The sequence below is a fragment of the Cryptomeria japonica genome, chromosome 10 (assembly GCF_030272615.1).
Source record: "Cryptomeria japonica chromosome 10, Sugi_1.0, whole genome shotgun sequence".
In the NCBI taxonomy this organism is placed as follows: Eukaryota; Viridiplantae; Streptophyta; class Pinopsida; order Cupressales; family Cupressaceae; genus Cryptomeria; species Cryptomeria japonica.
The window spans coordinates 221,785,949-221,801,187 of NC_081414.1; the positions used below are offsets into that span (position 1 = coordinate 221,785,949).

Here is a 15,239-nt window from a genome sequence, read left to right on the forward strand (position 1 = left end):
CTTCCAGGCATACTCTTCTTTTTGACTATGGTATGCCAGAGAATGTCAAGGATTTTGAACCAGAAGATGCAGATGCAGACCTTGTACCAGGGCTCGTGGAGAAAATTGCTCTGCCAATATTACATCACGAAGTTGCACACTGCTGGGACAGGCTGAGTACAAGAGGGACAAAAAATGCAGTTGCTGCAGTGCAAGTAATTCTTAATTATATTCCTGCATCTAATGAATCACTGCAGGAATTGTTGGCAGCTGTGCGTATGCGTTTAGCTGAAGCTATTGCTGAATTGCAGGTGAGACCCCTTTTGGTTGACTGAATTAATTTAGTGATACAGTTGGCTCTTTTTAATTCTTTTTTAACACGCTTGAAATTCAAAAGGGAAGTAGAATAAGAGATGCCAATTTTTCTTATTCTATATTACAAGCAATGGTTTAGGAAACACTGTGGAAGCATTTCCCAAGATTCATTTTTATGTTTTGCTAGAAACTTATTTTATAAGTAAATGGTTTTGAAACTCAGGTGCCCACTTGGAGTATTCCTCTCATGAATGCTGTGTCCCAAGCATCACGGATTGCAGCATACAAATTTGGCATGTCTGTTCGATTGCTTAAAAATATTGCTTTATGGAAAGACATTTTGGCAATGCCTGTTCTGGAACAGCTGGCACTTGATGAACTTTTATGTGCAAAAATGTTACCCCATTTAAGGAATATTGTGCAGAATATTCATGATGCAGTTACAAGGACTGAAAGGATTATTGCAGCATTGTCGGGTGTTTGGACTGGTCCTAGTTTGTCTGGAGAACTTAGGTATGCTACTATCAAATTTTATTCTTTGCCAATCTTTTTCCTTTATCCAAGGAAAAATGGCATCTTATGTTTAACAGGTCTAGTTTTTATGGATTCAGTCTTACCTTATTGTGAATACATGGACATGGCAATTTCTTTGTTTGCTCACTGCATCTAACGATTATTAAAGCATCGGGGGAATTAAATAGTGATTATTATGTGCATCTCACATTTGTATCTTCACTCCTGTTCTTTTTTGTACTGATAGAAGTATTACCACAGATGGAGTAAGATATGTGCAGCCATTTGTTTGCCAATTGCTTTTTGTTTGTTGAAAAAATCAAAGTTGTCAAAGTGGAATAAAACCATAATTGATTGGAAAATCTGCAGCGATTTTGTTCAATAGTAGGCTGGCACAAAGTTTGTGTTTGTGTTTGACAAAGATAAAATTTGCTAAAAAATCATGATTAAATTTGATTAATATAAATTTAATTTTAATATTTTAAATATATTAAATTGAAACTAGTATAATTGAAATGCAATTTTAAAAAATAAAATTATTTAATGTTAAATTTTAATGTTCTAAAATAAATTTTAAATATAAAAAATGTCAATAATTTTAAACATTATAATTATATTAACTAGATTAATAATTAACAATCTAAATAGAGGAGGCACTCCATGGTTCCACGGGGTTTCTTGACAAGGGGACACGGGGATGGGTTTTGGGGATGGGGGGACCAAGGGCCTATATTTGGGTACGGCGGGAGGACAATCGTGGAGTGGCGGGAGGATAATTGCGGAGTGGTGGCAGCGGTGCAGTGCTGATATAGATATAGTAGTTGACAAAATAGTTATAAAAAGATGTATAACTTTGGCAAATAGTACTTGACAAAATAGTTATAAAATGAAACTTTGGCAAATTAGTAGAACTTAAATACTATAAACCATAGTATCAAAACTCGTAGCGAGTCAGGTGAGTTTTTCGAGTTGGCGAGTCGAGTGAAGCTCGACAAGTTTTGATAGATCGTGACTTGGACTCGATGAGTTTTGTCACATAACTCGCTTGACTCGCGATGGTGAGTTATGGACAAACTCGCCGAGTCTGAGCTCCAGGACTTGCGCCGCGGCAGACAAAACTTGCAAAAACAAAAAAAAAAGTGCTTTTTGACATTTTTTTTTTTGTATTTCTTTTTCATTTAACCCTAAAAGGTCTTTTAATTGCTAGTTGTGAGAAGAAGAGAGGAAAAGTGAGAGGAAGGAAAACAAGAGGCCATAGGTTTGCAACCAGCGCAGGCACGATCCGGCTGAGGTTGTGGCTATGGCAGAGGAGAAGGATAGAGCACGATCCGGCACAGGCACAACTGATGTTGATCATAGGGGGAGACTATGGCTACTCAATCATCCGGGACCTACCTTAGACGCCTTTGTAGGAGTTAGACAAACTACTCTGAGGTTGAGGCTGAGGATGAGCTAGAGCTTGAGCCATAGACTTCTTTTTGTTTACAGTTGCATATATGTTTGGGAACATTTGATGTCATGGATTTTATATACATTTGACAACATTTATAACTCTATATATCTATGTTTTCTATTTCCTTCAACTACAATTTACATTTCTACGCATGTGATGGATGTATGTTTATGTATGTGATCAAATTAGCTTCTATTTGATGATGTTATAGTGTCTTTAAGCTTTATTCAATAATGGGTGCATGAAACAAGTTTTAAATCGTTAAAAATCTCTAAATTTCAAGGTTTTTTTAATTTTGTTGAGTCGTTGCCGAGTCATAGCCAAGTCACTAGTTGAGTCGGCCTTCCCGAGTCCGAGCCGAGTCCGAGTTTGGGAACTTTGCTATAAACTTTGAAGTTTGAAATGAACATTAACAATTTAACATTGAACAAATGAAAAGGTCAAATTCAAAATTTATATGATATTAAAGACTTCATAATGATGATTACAAATGTTCAAAATAACAAAATTGAGTGAAGTGAGGTCTCTAATCATCACTAGAATTGATGGAATTGGACTCCACACGGTGAAGCTTCTCCAAACTAATACGAACTAGCCTTGCCTATGTAATTGTAGCATCCTCATCAATCTGCGTTGGCTCCGCTACCTCCACATCCCATTGCAATATTGGAATCTCTTTGTACAAAAGTGTCTTGCGGCCGATGAGACACAATGCACTATGTAGAGGCACAAGCTTCTCCACTCTCCTAGAGGTAAGCCTGTTCCTTTTAAGAGAGTGGATGAAGCTATAAGTAGACTAGTTCCTCTCAACAACAGAAGAACGAGAAACTTGAGATAGCAATTGAATGGTTGAAATGGTAGTGAAAGAATTCAGTCAATAGCAACTCCATAAAATTGGGTCCTCCAATGCCATAGTTGTCCTATCCATCTTGGCCTCCTCAAAGTAATGCTCAAGAGTGGCAAATTTTGCCCACTTAGTACAAATGATGTCTTCCTCTATAGTATCACACATCTTTTGGATGGTCCTCATGAACCTGGCCTTCACATCACCATCCTATATGGGTGTGCCACTTGGGGTTCAATGCATAGGCAACCATGTGCAAGCGAGTGTTGAGCTTCTCCCATATTCGATGAATGAGTTGCTGAATGTGCTCACTGTAGAATGCTAATGTGGGGTCCTTGTCTAACATGACTACCCTCATTTGGGCTAGCATAGTCAATGCACTTATACACCTCTCCAAGGCTAGGTGCATTGGCATCCCCATATCTAATGACCTAGAAAATTGGAGTAACGATGGAGACCATATTTTGTATCACCCCCAAAAACATCACTTTTCACTACATTCTTCATCCTCTTCCCCTACTCTTTCTTGGACTCAGGCCATCGATTCCTTTTTGCTGTCATAAGCATTAGTTGCAATGCCTCTTGCAACTCTAGCATTCTTTCCAAGAGAATGAAATAAAATGCATATCTAGTCTCAACAGATTTTAAGAATTTCTTCTTAGAGAGGTCTTGAAGAGTGCATGTGAAGCATGGTGGTTATAGATAAACATTTGCACATATCTAGCATCGTTGACCACTACTTTGATCCAATCAATCTTTCCCATGTTCTTGAATGCATTATTCATGGCATGCATGCAACAAGGAGTCCACCAAACATGTCTGTAAGCTGCCTCAATTAATTTTTATGTAGCCTTGCATTCATGGGTCGCATGTGTCACTACTTGGACCACATTTCGTGGCCCAACCTCCTCAATAGCATCCTTGAGGATTTGAAGCTGAAAATTGGCATCTTTGTGATGCCTTGAATCAAAGAAACAGCGATCGGGAATAAATTGTGATTATTCCGGATTAATCGGGAATCGGATGCTGAGCCAATTAATTCCCCCAAAAATCGTTGACCACCCCAGCCGTAAGGTTTTCCCGATGAGAGCCAGGCTGGTTGATCGCGTGAGCTGCTGGTTGATTGCTATTTCTTTCCATTTCAATATATTAGCCAGGTATTTTTCATCAAATTTCGATCCATGTGACAGGCTGGTTGATCGCCATTTCTGTCTGGTAACTGTATTTGTAAAGAATGCATTCTGTCTGCATTCTGGCGTAATTTAAGAATTTATTTGTAAATATTTTATGGCGTAACTGCGTAACTGTATTTTATATACAGTACATTTTATACTGTATTTGATATACAGTATATTTTATAAATTTATACTGTAATTTGTGTATAAATATTACAGTATAAATTTAACTACAGTATAAAATTTTTATACTGGAATTTTTTTATACTGTTAAATTACATTATACTGGTTGATCGCATTTTATAAATTACAGTATAAAAAAATTACATTTAACAGTAATAGTATAAAATTACAGTGTAGATTTAACAGTATTTTTATACTGTAATTTGTACTGTAATAAAATTTTTTTACAGTATAAAATTAACAGTATTTTAATACTGTAATTTTATACCGTGGTTAAATTTATACATTAAAAAAAAATTATAATGTAATTCTTGTATTTTAGTATAATGTGGTTTAACAGTAACTGTATTAAATTACAGTATCACATTTTATACCGTTAAATTTTTTACTGTACTTGTATTTTAGTATAAAATACAATAATTGCAGCATAAAATTACAATTTTTTGATAGCACCATCTAGAGATTATTTATGTTGTGGTATGTTTTGTGCAATGTAATCAGCGATATGAATATAAACAACTAAAATCTATTTTTGTCAATTCATGTGTTCAATTGTCTATTTTATTTGCCTACAATATCTCTATGCTATGGAAATGCCCAAAAATATTTTAAAAAAGTAGTTTTTGATTGTTTTTCTGCAATTTTTTATGTTTTTTTGTAAATCTGAATTTTTCCTTATTTTTTGCTGATTTTTTGAAAAAATCTTATACATTTGTTTTGCCGATTAATTCCCTAAATGATTAATGCTTCCTTGCCTTGAACAATCAAGTACCTTAAGAATAATGGACCTTCTGAACACATAACCATGATATTGATGAGTGGACAATGACCAATGTTCGTCCACCCATCCGTGACTATACTGCATCCACTTGCCACTCAACATTCCTTCATTTTCTCCATTAACACATTTATCTTGGAATAGTTCTTATCTAAGATTGTGGTCCTCAATTTTGTATCCCTTTTGGCACACATGATGGTACTACCCTTGCTACCATCATGTCGCCTCATAATGAGGAGATTGAGTCAGATGGAATGGAATGCCATTGACAAAGGAGAATTTGCCACTGGCATCATTTGCACATTGAATAATTCAGCTAGTTGGTTAGGAGCATCACTTGTCAACTTGTTTTTCCCCCTAGCCTATGCTGCATGGGCCCCAATGTAGAAGAAGTTGGTATATGTGCATCTTACCATGTGGTTGGCTTTGATTACCCCTTGGCCTATAAGACAAAGGAGCAGGTGTAGCTGCAACTGCATTGTCTTGAACATTGACACCCCATATTCTACGTATCTCAGCTCTAATTTTCATTTTTGTCCCCAACACCTCATATACATCTACATCTTTTCCTCAGGAATGAAGGAGGTGGGCATTAACTTTGGTAATGCTGCCATCAAATGCAAGGCTACAAAAGTGGCACTTCCACCACCGTGTGCCCCCAGATGTTCTAGGCCTGCTCTATGATTTTATTGTTTTAAAGGAGACTTAGGATCAAAGGGACCCTTAGCGAAATCTGCCAGTATTGTGGAGGGGCAATACATATTTATAGCTGTACTCACCTTGAAACTGGTGGTTTGGTTTCACTGTCATGGTCACCCCTCTCAAACTCAGCCTCAGTTGTATAATTGGATTCAATTTCACTTTGAACTCCAACCTCATCCTTGCTTATGCCATGAGAACTCATAGTGACACTGCAGTAAACAATATAATATCAATAAGTTTATTATTTTAAAATTAAAATTAAAATTATGCATGTAACATAATACGAAGGATTAAGACACAAATTTTCTTTTTTGTTTTTCTTACTTCAAGTTGCGTGAAGCACAGAAGTAGAGGATACACAAATAGAATCTTTGTTCTTAATCTTTGTCAACCATAGGATTTAACTTTTGTTTTTCTTATTTCATCATAGTTTTGACAAAATAAAAAATAATAAATTTGAACATATTAAGTACTAAAACTAATTTGTAGAACAGTAAACGAAAATATATGACAGCCATGTATATGAATATGATTAATTTTCAATTTTTCAATGTTGAATCTTGATGACATTATGAACAATTAACATGGAACAATGGATATGCACTTGCAGCCACGTCTAAGAAATTATGAATATGAAACTAGTTATTCTTTTTCTTTTTTTAAAAAAAAAGTCATAGAATCCTACCTTATGCTTGAAATATCCTTGCAACTTGGTGTAGAATCCCTCTTCTTCCTCTCCTCAACCTTCTTGCACTTGCAACACTTCACTCTCACCGGTTTGCTCCTTAACTTTGCTGTTGAATTGAGTTTGTGAGAAAAAAAGAGGGTTTTAGGGTGATTTATAGGGTTTGAGTGGATTAGGTGGGGCCCATCAGCTATTAGGGTTTGGCCTTGGGCGTTGTTATCCAAAAAAAATTGTATTTTTATTAAAAATGTCTTTTTGGCCTGCTAGCTGTGGGAGATGCCCGAGTGTCCTTGGGACATCTCAGTGGCATCACGGCACTGGTGGTTGTGGTGTGGAAGGGGGACATTTCCCACAAGTCTACATCTCAAAATCTCCTTGTCTTAGAAATGTGGGGTTGGGATGCGTCCTCGTGGAACACTAAGGTACTCAAAGATCTCCTTATACAATAATTTAAAACTTAATAACAATTTTGTAGAGATGTCCTACATGGGAACTCTGCTCCTATATAATTCAAGGGCAACCCGTATTCCCGTAGTAGACTTCTCAATGTGATTGGCAAAATTCAAGATGCTATTAGAAGACTAGCCTAGGTTTTTTTTGGATAAAATAGGAAGTATATTACATTGAGAAGTAGATTTCTGCAGAAATGAGGTCCTGGCTTGCCTGGGGGAAGTAACTCCTGTTTTACAACGTGGAAGCCAAATTTTTTTCCCCCAGTGGAGACACACTAGCTTGCCTGACAGGAATATTCCTAGAAGGGTCCCATACATGAAATCAAATATTTTATTTTTTGATCTTTTCTGATGGGGATCTGACTACATCCCTTGGGAGGAATTAGGTGGTCTTTCCTTTGGAAAGAAAATCAAGTTCAGGAGGTGAGATGGTTTTCAAAATTGTATTTGGCCTTCCCTTCCCTTGAGTCAACAAGCCTGACAAATGGGCGTTGTGAATGCTTCTAGAGGTTTAATGGCCTTGCCAGAACCCCTGTTTTCACAAGAGGTGACAGAGAACATGAAAAGAATTGATAAGAATTCAAGCTATGAAGCTATGATTGATACTGCCTGCACTGAATTCATATTAGATGCTCTATTATTCTCAGTTTTAGGAAAAAATCCTCTATCGGGCCACATTTGGCTTCTTAACAGAAAATGACTGCCAGTTTCGCTTCAGTTTCTTTGAGGAGTGCTGCTAGTTCTGTGCCTTGATGCTGAGGTATAGGGGGCTAACAAGCTGTGGTTGATGGGGGACATAAAGTCCCTTAGCTTTTAACCAATGTTACTGAATTGGCTAAGATGTAACCCCATTTCTGGGTACAAGTTGTGCCAGAATTGGGTATAGATTTAAATTACCTGTGGAATCAGGCAGGGTTCAGATTTTTTTTGAGTGGAAACTTTTGGAACAGCACATGGCATACCCAAACAATTCTGATATTGAGGTGGTGATTCTACCTCAAATCCAAGTTGAACTCCGCATTAATGGATTTTAAAAATGCATTTTAAAAAACTGTGATGGATGAAATCCTAAGTGCTCATCCCAAATGCTAATGAGCACATCATTTCACGTTTTGCACAAAGGAAAAATGGCCACAATTTGCCTGGGACTGAACTTAGGGCAAACACTTTTAAATATGCACAGGCAGATTGAGTCAACTCATAAGAAAGGGCCAGTCCATTGGGGAAGGAGGAAGTTGCACGATGAAGTGGGCATATGCTGTTTGATTCCTTTGAAAAGTCTTTTTTCAGAAGCCATGATGAAGTGTGATATGATGATATACGAGGGAGATGAAGAACTTGTGCTTAGTGTGGGTAAATGGAGTTCTACTCTAGCTTTGCCAGTTGCCCCAAGCCTCTCTTGTATGTCAGTAGTTGTCGGCCAGTATACTATGAATTTAGTTATTTAAATTCTGTTCTTTAATACTTATATATCATTTTTTACTATTTCTATACTTTTAAATGCTTATATATTTTTGTGAATACTAATATTTATATGCAAAATAAAATATTATAAATTTATATAATCATATACTTACAAATATATGAATTATATACTTTTCAGGCTTTATAATAATGTAAAATTTAACATTATGAATCTATTAAAATTATAAATTGTTTCACTAGCCGAACATTGTGACACTTTCTGAACAGTGTAAATTATAAATTATTTCAATTTCCAAATATCTATCCTATATTTAAGTTCGACAAATTGATTGTGTTATTATGGTGTATTTCAAATTTTTTACCATTTTTGCTCGTTTTGGTTGAAATCTGAATGGTATATGATATTCTGAGCTTAATTCCTGTTTCTCGGCTGCAAATACGTATATATTTATGATTTTTATATGGTTTTAAAATGGACACAACCAGCCCTCAATTTTTTTGGCCGTATGAGCATACCATACACATTACTTGATTCTAGCTCACTCTGATTTGGTAACTTAGCTCTTAACCTAGTTCAAAATCTTTAATTCTTTAAAGGTTGTTTCTTTTTGAAAAATGGAAATGTAGATTCCCTTAGTGAACAAGAAAATAGAGGGCCATTTGGATATGAAAATGACAATTCATGCTGAGCATAGAAAGTTTTGGGAGTGGAAAACTCATGCTGACAATTTACTTAAAGGCTGATCTAAAAAGAGAATATTTAGAGTAGTTGTTTTTGATTATAAAGCTTCTAGAAACACACCCTTTGAGGGGTCACTCCGCAAAATATTAAATTTCTTTCTGGTATGAACTGTCTATGCTGTTACTTGTACCCTCATCACTTTTGGTTAATTTCATTCATTTAAGGTCCATGTAAACATTAAATGGAACCCTCCACCCAACAAGAGTGGAATCCTGGTACACGGTATGAGTGAACTTTGGTGAACTAAATAATTTGAAATCACTCAAGCTGGTAGATCACTGAAAATGTTGCATTTTTTTTACACCAGTGAACCACAACCTTGTTGGCAAAGTAAATGATATTTGATCACTGGAGCTTGTAGATTAGAGCTACTATTGAAAATTGTGTATTTTGAATCTTGATACGTCCTTTTGATATTGCACTATTGATACATCCTTTTGATATTGCACCATTTAATTTTTAGTAGAGGTTTATGTAAGAGAGCCAGCTGTCTTAATATCCGTTGCTTGTTAATATTTAGTAGTTAACCTGAAGAAATATTGGGGTGAGATTTTTACGTTTTAAATAAAAACTGGGTGATACTAGGAATTAATTTTTTTTTAATCTGGTGCAAGGTTAAATTTACTACTCATAAAATTATGTGAAAATCTGCTCTTTTTTCTAGGAGACATTAATTTTCTTTTTGTTTATGTTATAATAGGATTGTCCTAATCTATAGTTTCTTTTGCAGCTGCAAGATACATCCTTTGGTTGACTACATAACAACACTTGGAAAAGAGCTTGAGAAAAAGCAAGCTTTAGGTGCCAGTACTGAAGACATTTCAGGACTTGCTCGTCGGTTGAAAAAGATGTTAGTTGAGCTCAATGAATATGACAGGGCCCGACGAATATTAAAGACTTTCCAGCTGAAAGAAGCTTTGTAATGTGTTTTCTACATCATAATTTCAATATCAATCATGCATTTCCAGATGAAAATTTCATGCTTCAGGATCTGGAGTATTATCTGCCTCAACTTCTTTTCAATTGCGTTGTTCTCTGGTTATGCTTTTGATAAAGCTTAATCCTCACAATGTTTTCTGGGACCCACCTCTTAGCATGAATTTCATTTGTGGAAGTATATCTGGGGGTTAAGAAAAAATTGATCAAGTATAGGGGCAAATCAAAATGTAACTCTACTGGATGCCAGATCAATGTGAGTGATTGAAAAATGTCTAGCAGTTTTGCATTATAGAGAGAATGTAAAATACGATCTGAATTCTGATGGAAAAGTATATATAAAATGATCATAGGATGAAGTAGTACCATTCTGAATTGCTGCAGCTGTTGATTGGTCAACTGCGCTTAATGGCTTAATGGCCATTTCTTATTGTGGTCTCACTTTGGTGCTAGGGAAATGCCTGATGCAGGTAATTCTTTCATTACATTATGTTGAACTGGCATTATTCCTGCGATGAAGAAAATTGGTTGTTAATGTGGGAAAACATAATCTTTTGCTGACGTAATTTTGCCCTTAACAATAATGCATTATATCTCTTCAGAATATTGCGATCATAATGACTTTTTGCAGACACAATCAGTGCATTGTTGACTGTTTTTTTGCATTGCTATTTTTACACCTCTATGGCAGAATTTGTCAATTTGATCTAGTTTCATCTCTTCAGATATTTTTTGTATATTGTTTTCCAGTTTCTCGTTGTCTTGAATTTATTGTTAGGCTCTTGTCTGTATTTTGAATCTATGAAAAGTGTTTACTTTTTTGTTTCCTTGGCAATTATTAAGATTGTATCAACCTTCTTGTCTGCTGTTTATTTTCTTTAGTATGTTCCTACTGCAAAAAATAATGTTTGAAGTTGGCAAGGGTGGCTATTTAACCTTCAGTCTTTGTAATATTTCTTCAGCAAAGGTGAAGGTTTTTATTACTTGGTATCACAATAACCCCTAGAAACAGGCTGTGGTGGCAGTATAAATAGAATTCAAAGGTGTCATAGAGAAGTAAAATGTCGTGGTTGGATTTTTAGCTATCTATTGCTAGTGCAATTGGTTTATATTTGACATGACTTGTGGAAGTTCTATTTTCATAAATCTGGTAAAGCTCTTATTGGAGGTAGGAGAGAAAAATCATTGGTTCAATACTCCAATTGAAACGAACAACTCATGTTTTTATGCAAATTTTGTATTTACAAAAAGCTAGAATGATAAAGTGTGCAGGTGTTTCCTTACAGGTTTACACCTCCTGCAGTATATCAGCCGGCAAATTTTTAACTCATGGGGCTGTAGGAAGGGAAAAAATGACATGGGGTCAGCTAGGGCATCCTCCTTTGTGGTTAAGGATGGGAAGGGGATAATTTGTCCTTTTTCTGAAGTTTTAAAATATACAGAATATCCAGGTACTCCAAAACGCGGGGTGGAGAGTAGGTGATGTTTCTCCAGGGTAACAATTGTTAGCACCAAGTAAATGTAATCTGTTTTGTTACTTCCTACTCGGATTTTTTTTGTTGCATCAGGTCACTTGGTTATAAGAGCCTTTTAATAATTTATCCTTGCAAAATGTAGAAATTAGAACCAAACAAGGGCCCCATAGCATCTGTTCCTGCCTTAAGTGTGTGGTGGCATTGTAGAGAGTCATCGTGTTATAAATTTGTTGTCTAGCCTTGTTCATTTTTAATCTTTTTCAATGTTCATTATTCTTATATAAATGATGGACTCATCCTATCAACAGTGGCATTTGCACTGGGAGGGACAGTTTACAAAATGTGGATTCTAGGGTCTAATAAGCACTTGAAGTACATGAGAGCAGTCAGACATGTACAAGGAAATAAATGTTTACAGAAAAGTTCTTTCTTGCTAGAACATATTATCAAACAATTAATTTTTTTATTATTATTTAAATTTAGTATATTTTCTTTGATGTGGTTTGTATTGTTCCATAATAAAATAGCATAACCTTATTGTAGTGTTAACACATCTTTGAAGCATTGTTATTGATTAGATAAACACTTCTGATGGTGCTATCTATTGGAAGAAGTCTTTGAAAGGATCCCTAATATAATATCCCCATTTTAGCTCACCATGGTTTATGCTTGGTTTAGCCTATCGCTGGGTTCTTGTAGGCTAATATTGGTGATTAGAGGACCTCATTGTGGAGTTTTTTGGCTCTTTAGAGGGCAGTTGTCTGTGTTTTCATCTCCAGATCTTTCATACGTTCTGAGGCAATTGATATTCAGGGGTTTTTGGCTCTATTTGCATATACTTACTATTTATAGTAAATTAGTTGGACATTAGAGACCCACCTTACTATTTTTAGTAAGGCATCCAGATTGACAGTGGGAGCTATGGGCTAGTCGGTGATGAAGTCAGAATCATTAAATAATGATTATTAATGGAGTTATGATATTTAATTATTATTAAAGTGTTACTTTAATGTGATTATTAATGGAGTTTTGAGGAATATTATATTGACTTCATGTGACTTTATAATTGAGGGGTGTTGTGAGGTATTCACACATCACCCCATTGCAAATGGGAACCCCCACTTTTTCGCTTTTTGGGTTGGTTGTCTTAGTTTAGTTGGCAATCGTGTCTTTGCTATTAGCCTTTGCATTAGAGATGTATAGGTGCACAAATGGCCAGGAGATCAGGTCAGTTGAGTGATTAGGGTTTATTTAGATCATTCCTAGGGTTTTTGTGTACTATCTAGTCACGCTTCAAGTTGCTAAATCAAACCTTGGTTGAATGCATAATGTCCTCCTAGGTCCCGTCCCTTACATCAAGGTCAGAGCGAACTTGCCGTAGAAGTCTGGAATGTCATCCTGATCCTGAAATGGCCTGGAATTTGACAATCTAGAAATTTGAAGGATCTTCCAAAAACTATATTTTTTTTATTATAACTCCTGGAGGTCCGAAACCACTCCCAAACATCCTGACAATATATATGGAATATAACTTAAAAGTATAAGAAAGAGAAACTTAAATGCTATATTCCATATATGAATCCTGTTGGAGAGACTAACTTGTCAAACAACTTCATGACTTGACCAAGAGGAGTGAAGTTTCTTACTTCATGAATTCTAGTTTAGGAGCGAGGTTGTTACTTCATGACCTAAGGTTTTGGAGCGAAGTTCATGATATTGCAAAATGAAGCGATCTTAAGAGTGAAGTTGTATATAAATAGGTGAAACAAATTAACTTAGAGAGTTGCAAGAGATGAGCGAAGTTGATAGCTTCGGGAGTTGCAAGAGATGAGTGAAGTTTGATAACTTCGGTAGTTGAGGGAATGGAGCAAAGCTTAAACTTCAGGATCTCACCAAGGAGAGCGAACTTCATGATATCACCAAAAGGAGTGAAGTAGAGCGATTTTACAACTTCAACTTCAAGGAGATTGGAGCGAACTTCATGTTGGAGGCTTTTGGAGCGAAGTTCATAACTTCATGACTTTGCATAGTGGAGTGAAGTGCCTACTTCATGAGCTGGGATGTTGGAGCGAACTTCATGATTTGCTTTTTTGGAGTGAATTTCAGGTTTGAGATAACTTCACGAGTTACCACTTGGGAGCGAAGTTCATGTTTGGAGAGATAAGAAAACCTAGCAAGTAAGGCAATTGAAAGAAAATCTCAAATGCACACCATTTTGAACGAATTTTTAAACTTCATGATTTGCTGCTTTAGAGCAAACTTCATGAGTTCACCTTTAGGAGCGAAATTCCCTACTTAAGCAATTGCAAGCCTGAAGCGAATTTTATACTTCATGCTAAGACACATTGGAGTGAAATGCCTACTTCATGAATTGTAGCGAAGTTCATACTTCAGGTTTGAAGCTTTTGGAGCGAACTTCAGGTTCAAGGTGTTTGGAGTGAAATTCATATGTAAAACAACTTCATGACTTCATACTTTGGAGTGAGTTTAACAACTTCATGACTTGCCTTTTGAGAGCGACTTCTCAACTTCATAAGTTAAGCTTTTGGAACAAACTTCATGAAGCGAAGTTTGCAACTTCATGTTTAAGGGATTAAGAGCGAACTTCATGTCTAGAGGGAATGGAGCGGATTTCACACAAGAACAATGAGCTTCGTGAGTTTGAGATCATGAGCGAATTTCATAATTTGGAAAAGAAGAACAAATTTGATGAGCGAAGATAAGAGAAACAAACTTCAGGTGCACCCCCTTTTGAGCGGATTTTGCAACTTCATGAGTTGCCATTTTGGAGCAATTTTATAACTCCACATGTTCAAGGTTTGAAGCGAACTTCAAGAATTTTTAGAGCGAATTTTCTACAAGGGTAAACTTCACAACTTAGCAAATTGAAGTGAAATTATTTACTTCATGTTTCAGTAAAATGGAGTGAACCACAACAATGAAGTTCACGAGTTCAAGAAGGAGAGTGAATTTCAACTTCATGAATCAAGCTTCATGAGCAAATTTCATGCTAAACCTTATGATTTGATCTACATTAACAACTTCATGATCTCAGTGAAGTGAGTGACTTTAGAGACAAGGGCAACTTAATGAATATCAAGAGTGGAGTAAACTTCAAGAGCTCCTCTTCATGAGCAAAAAGCAACTTCAAATGCCTCCTTCATGAAGGCGAATTCCTCTAGTTCTTATCAAACCTGCAAAATACATAAAATCAAGGGATATATCAAGCTAAGAAGAACTATCAAAGTTATATATTATGTATTTGATATCATGTTTGTTCTGTTTTGCAGATGGGAGAGGATGGTGATTGCAAAGCAAAAGGGAGAAAGATTGTAAGACCTACACCACCGTGCAAGAGGATAAACTTCACGCCCAGGAGGAATTTCAACGTTCACCGCACCATGGAGACATGAAGAGATCAAAGGAGTGTGAAAGAGAAGTTATACAATCACTCCAAGGCAAGCAAGTGAGGACGAAGGAAGGACTCAGTTATCTCAATATATGGATCATCACCGCTACTTCGAGCAAGCTTGTATTGTCAAGTATCAAATCTTCCAAATCTACAGGCGAATTGAGGTGGCA

At 36.1% G+C, this 15,239-nt stretch overlaps 1 protein-coding gene across 1 annotated transcript in view; it reads left to right on the top strand.

Moving 5' to 3' along the window:
- The window catches only part of LOC131034868 (transcriptional repressor ILP1), a 50,136-nt gene extending 39,336 nt beyond the window's left edge, over positions 1 to 10,800 (top strand). Inside the window, exons 5-7 of the mRNA XM_057966465.2 lie at positions 8 to 290; positions 518 to 807; positions 9,977 to 10,800. Of these exons, the coding sequence (XP_057822448.2) occupies positions 8 to 290; positions 518 to 807; positions 9,977 to 10,169 (766 nt within the window). The 3' untranslated portion in view covers positions 10,170 to 10,800. The remainder of the gene's footprint in view (positions 1 to 7; positions 291 to 517; positions 808 to 9,976) is intronic.
- Positions 10,801 to 15,239: the final 4,439 nt, after the last annotated feature.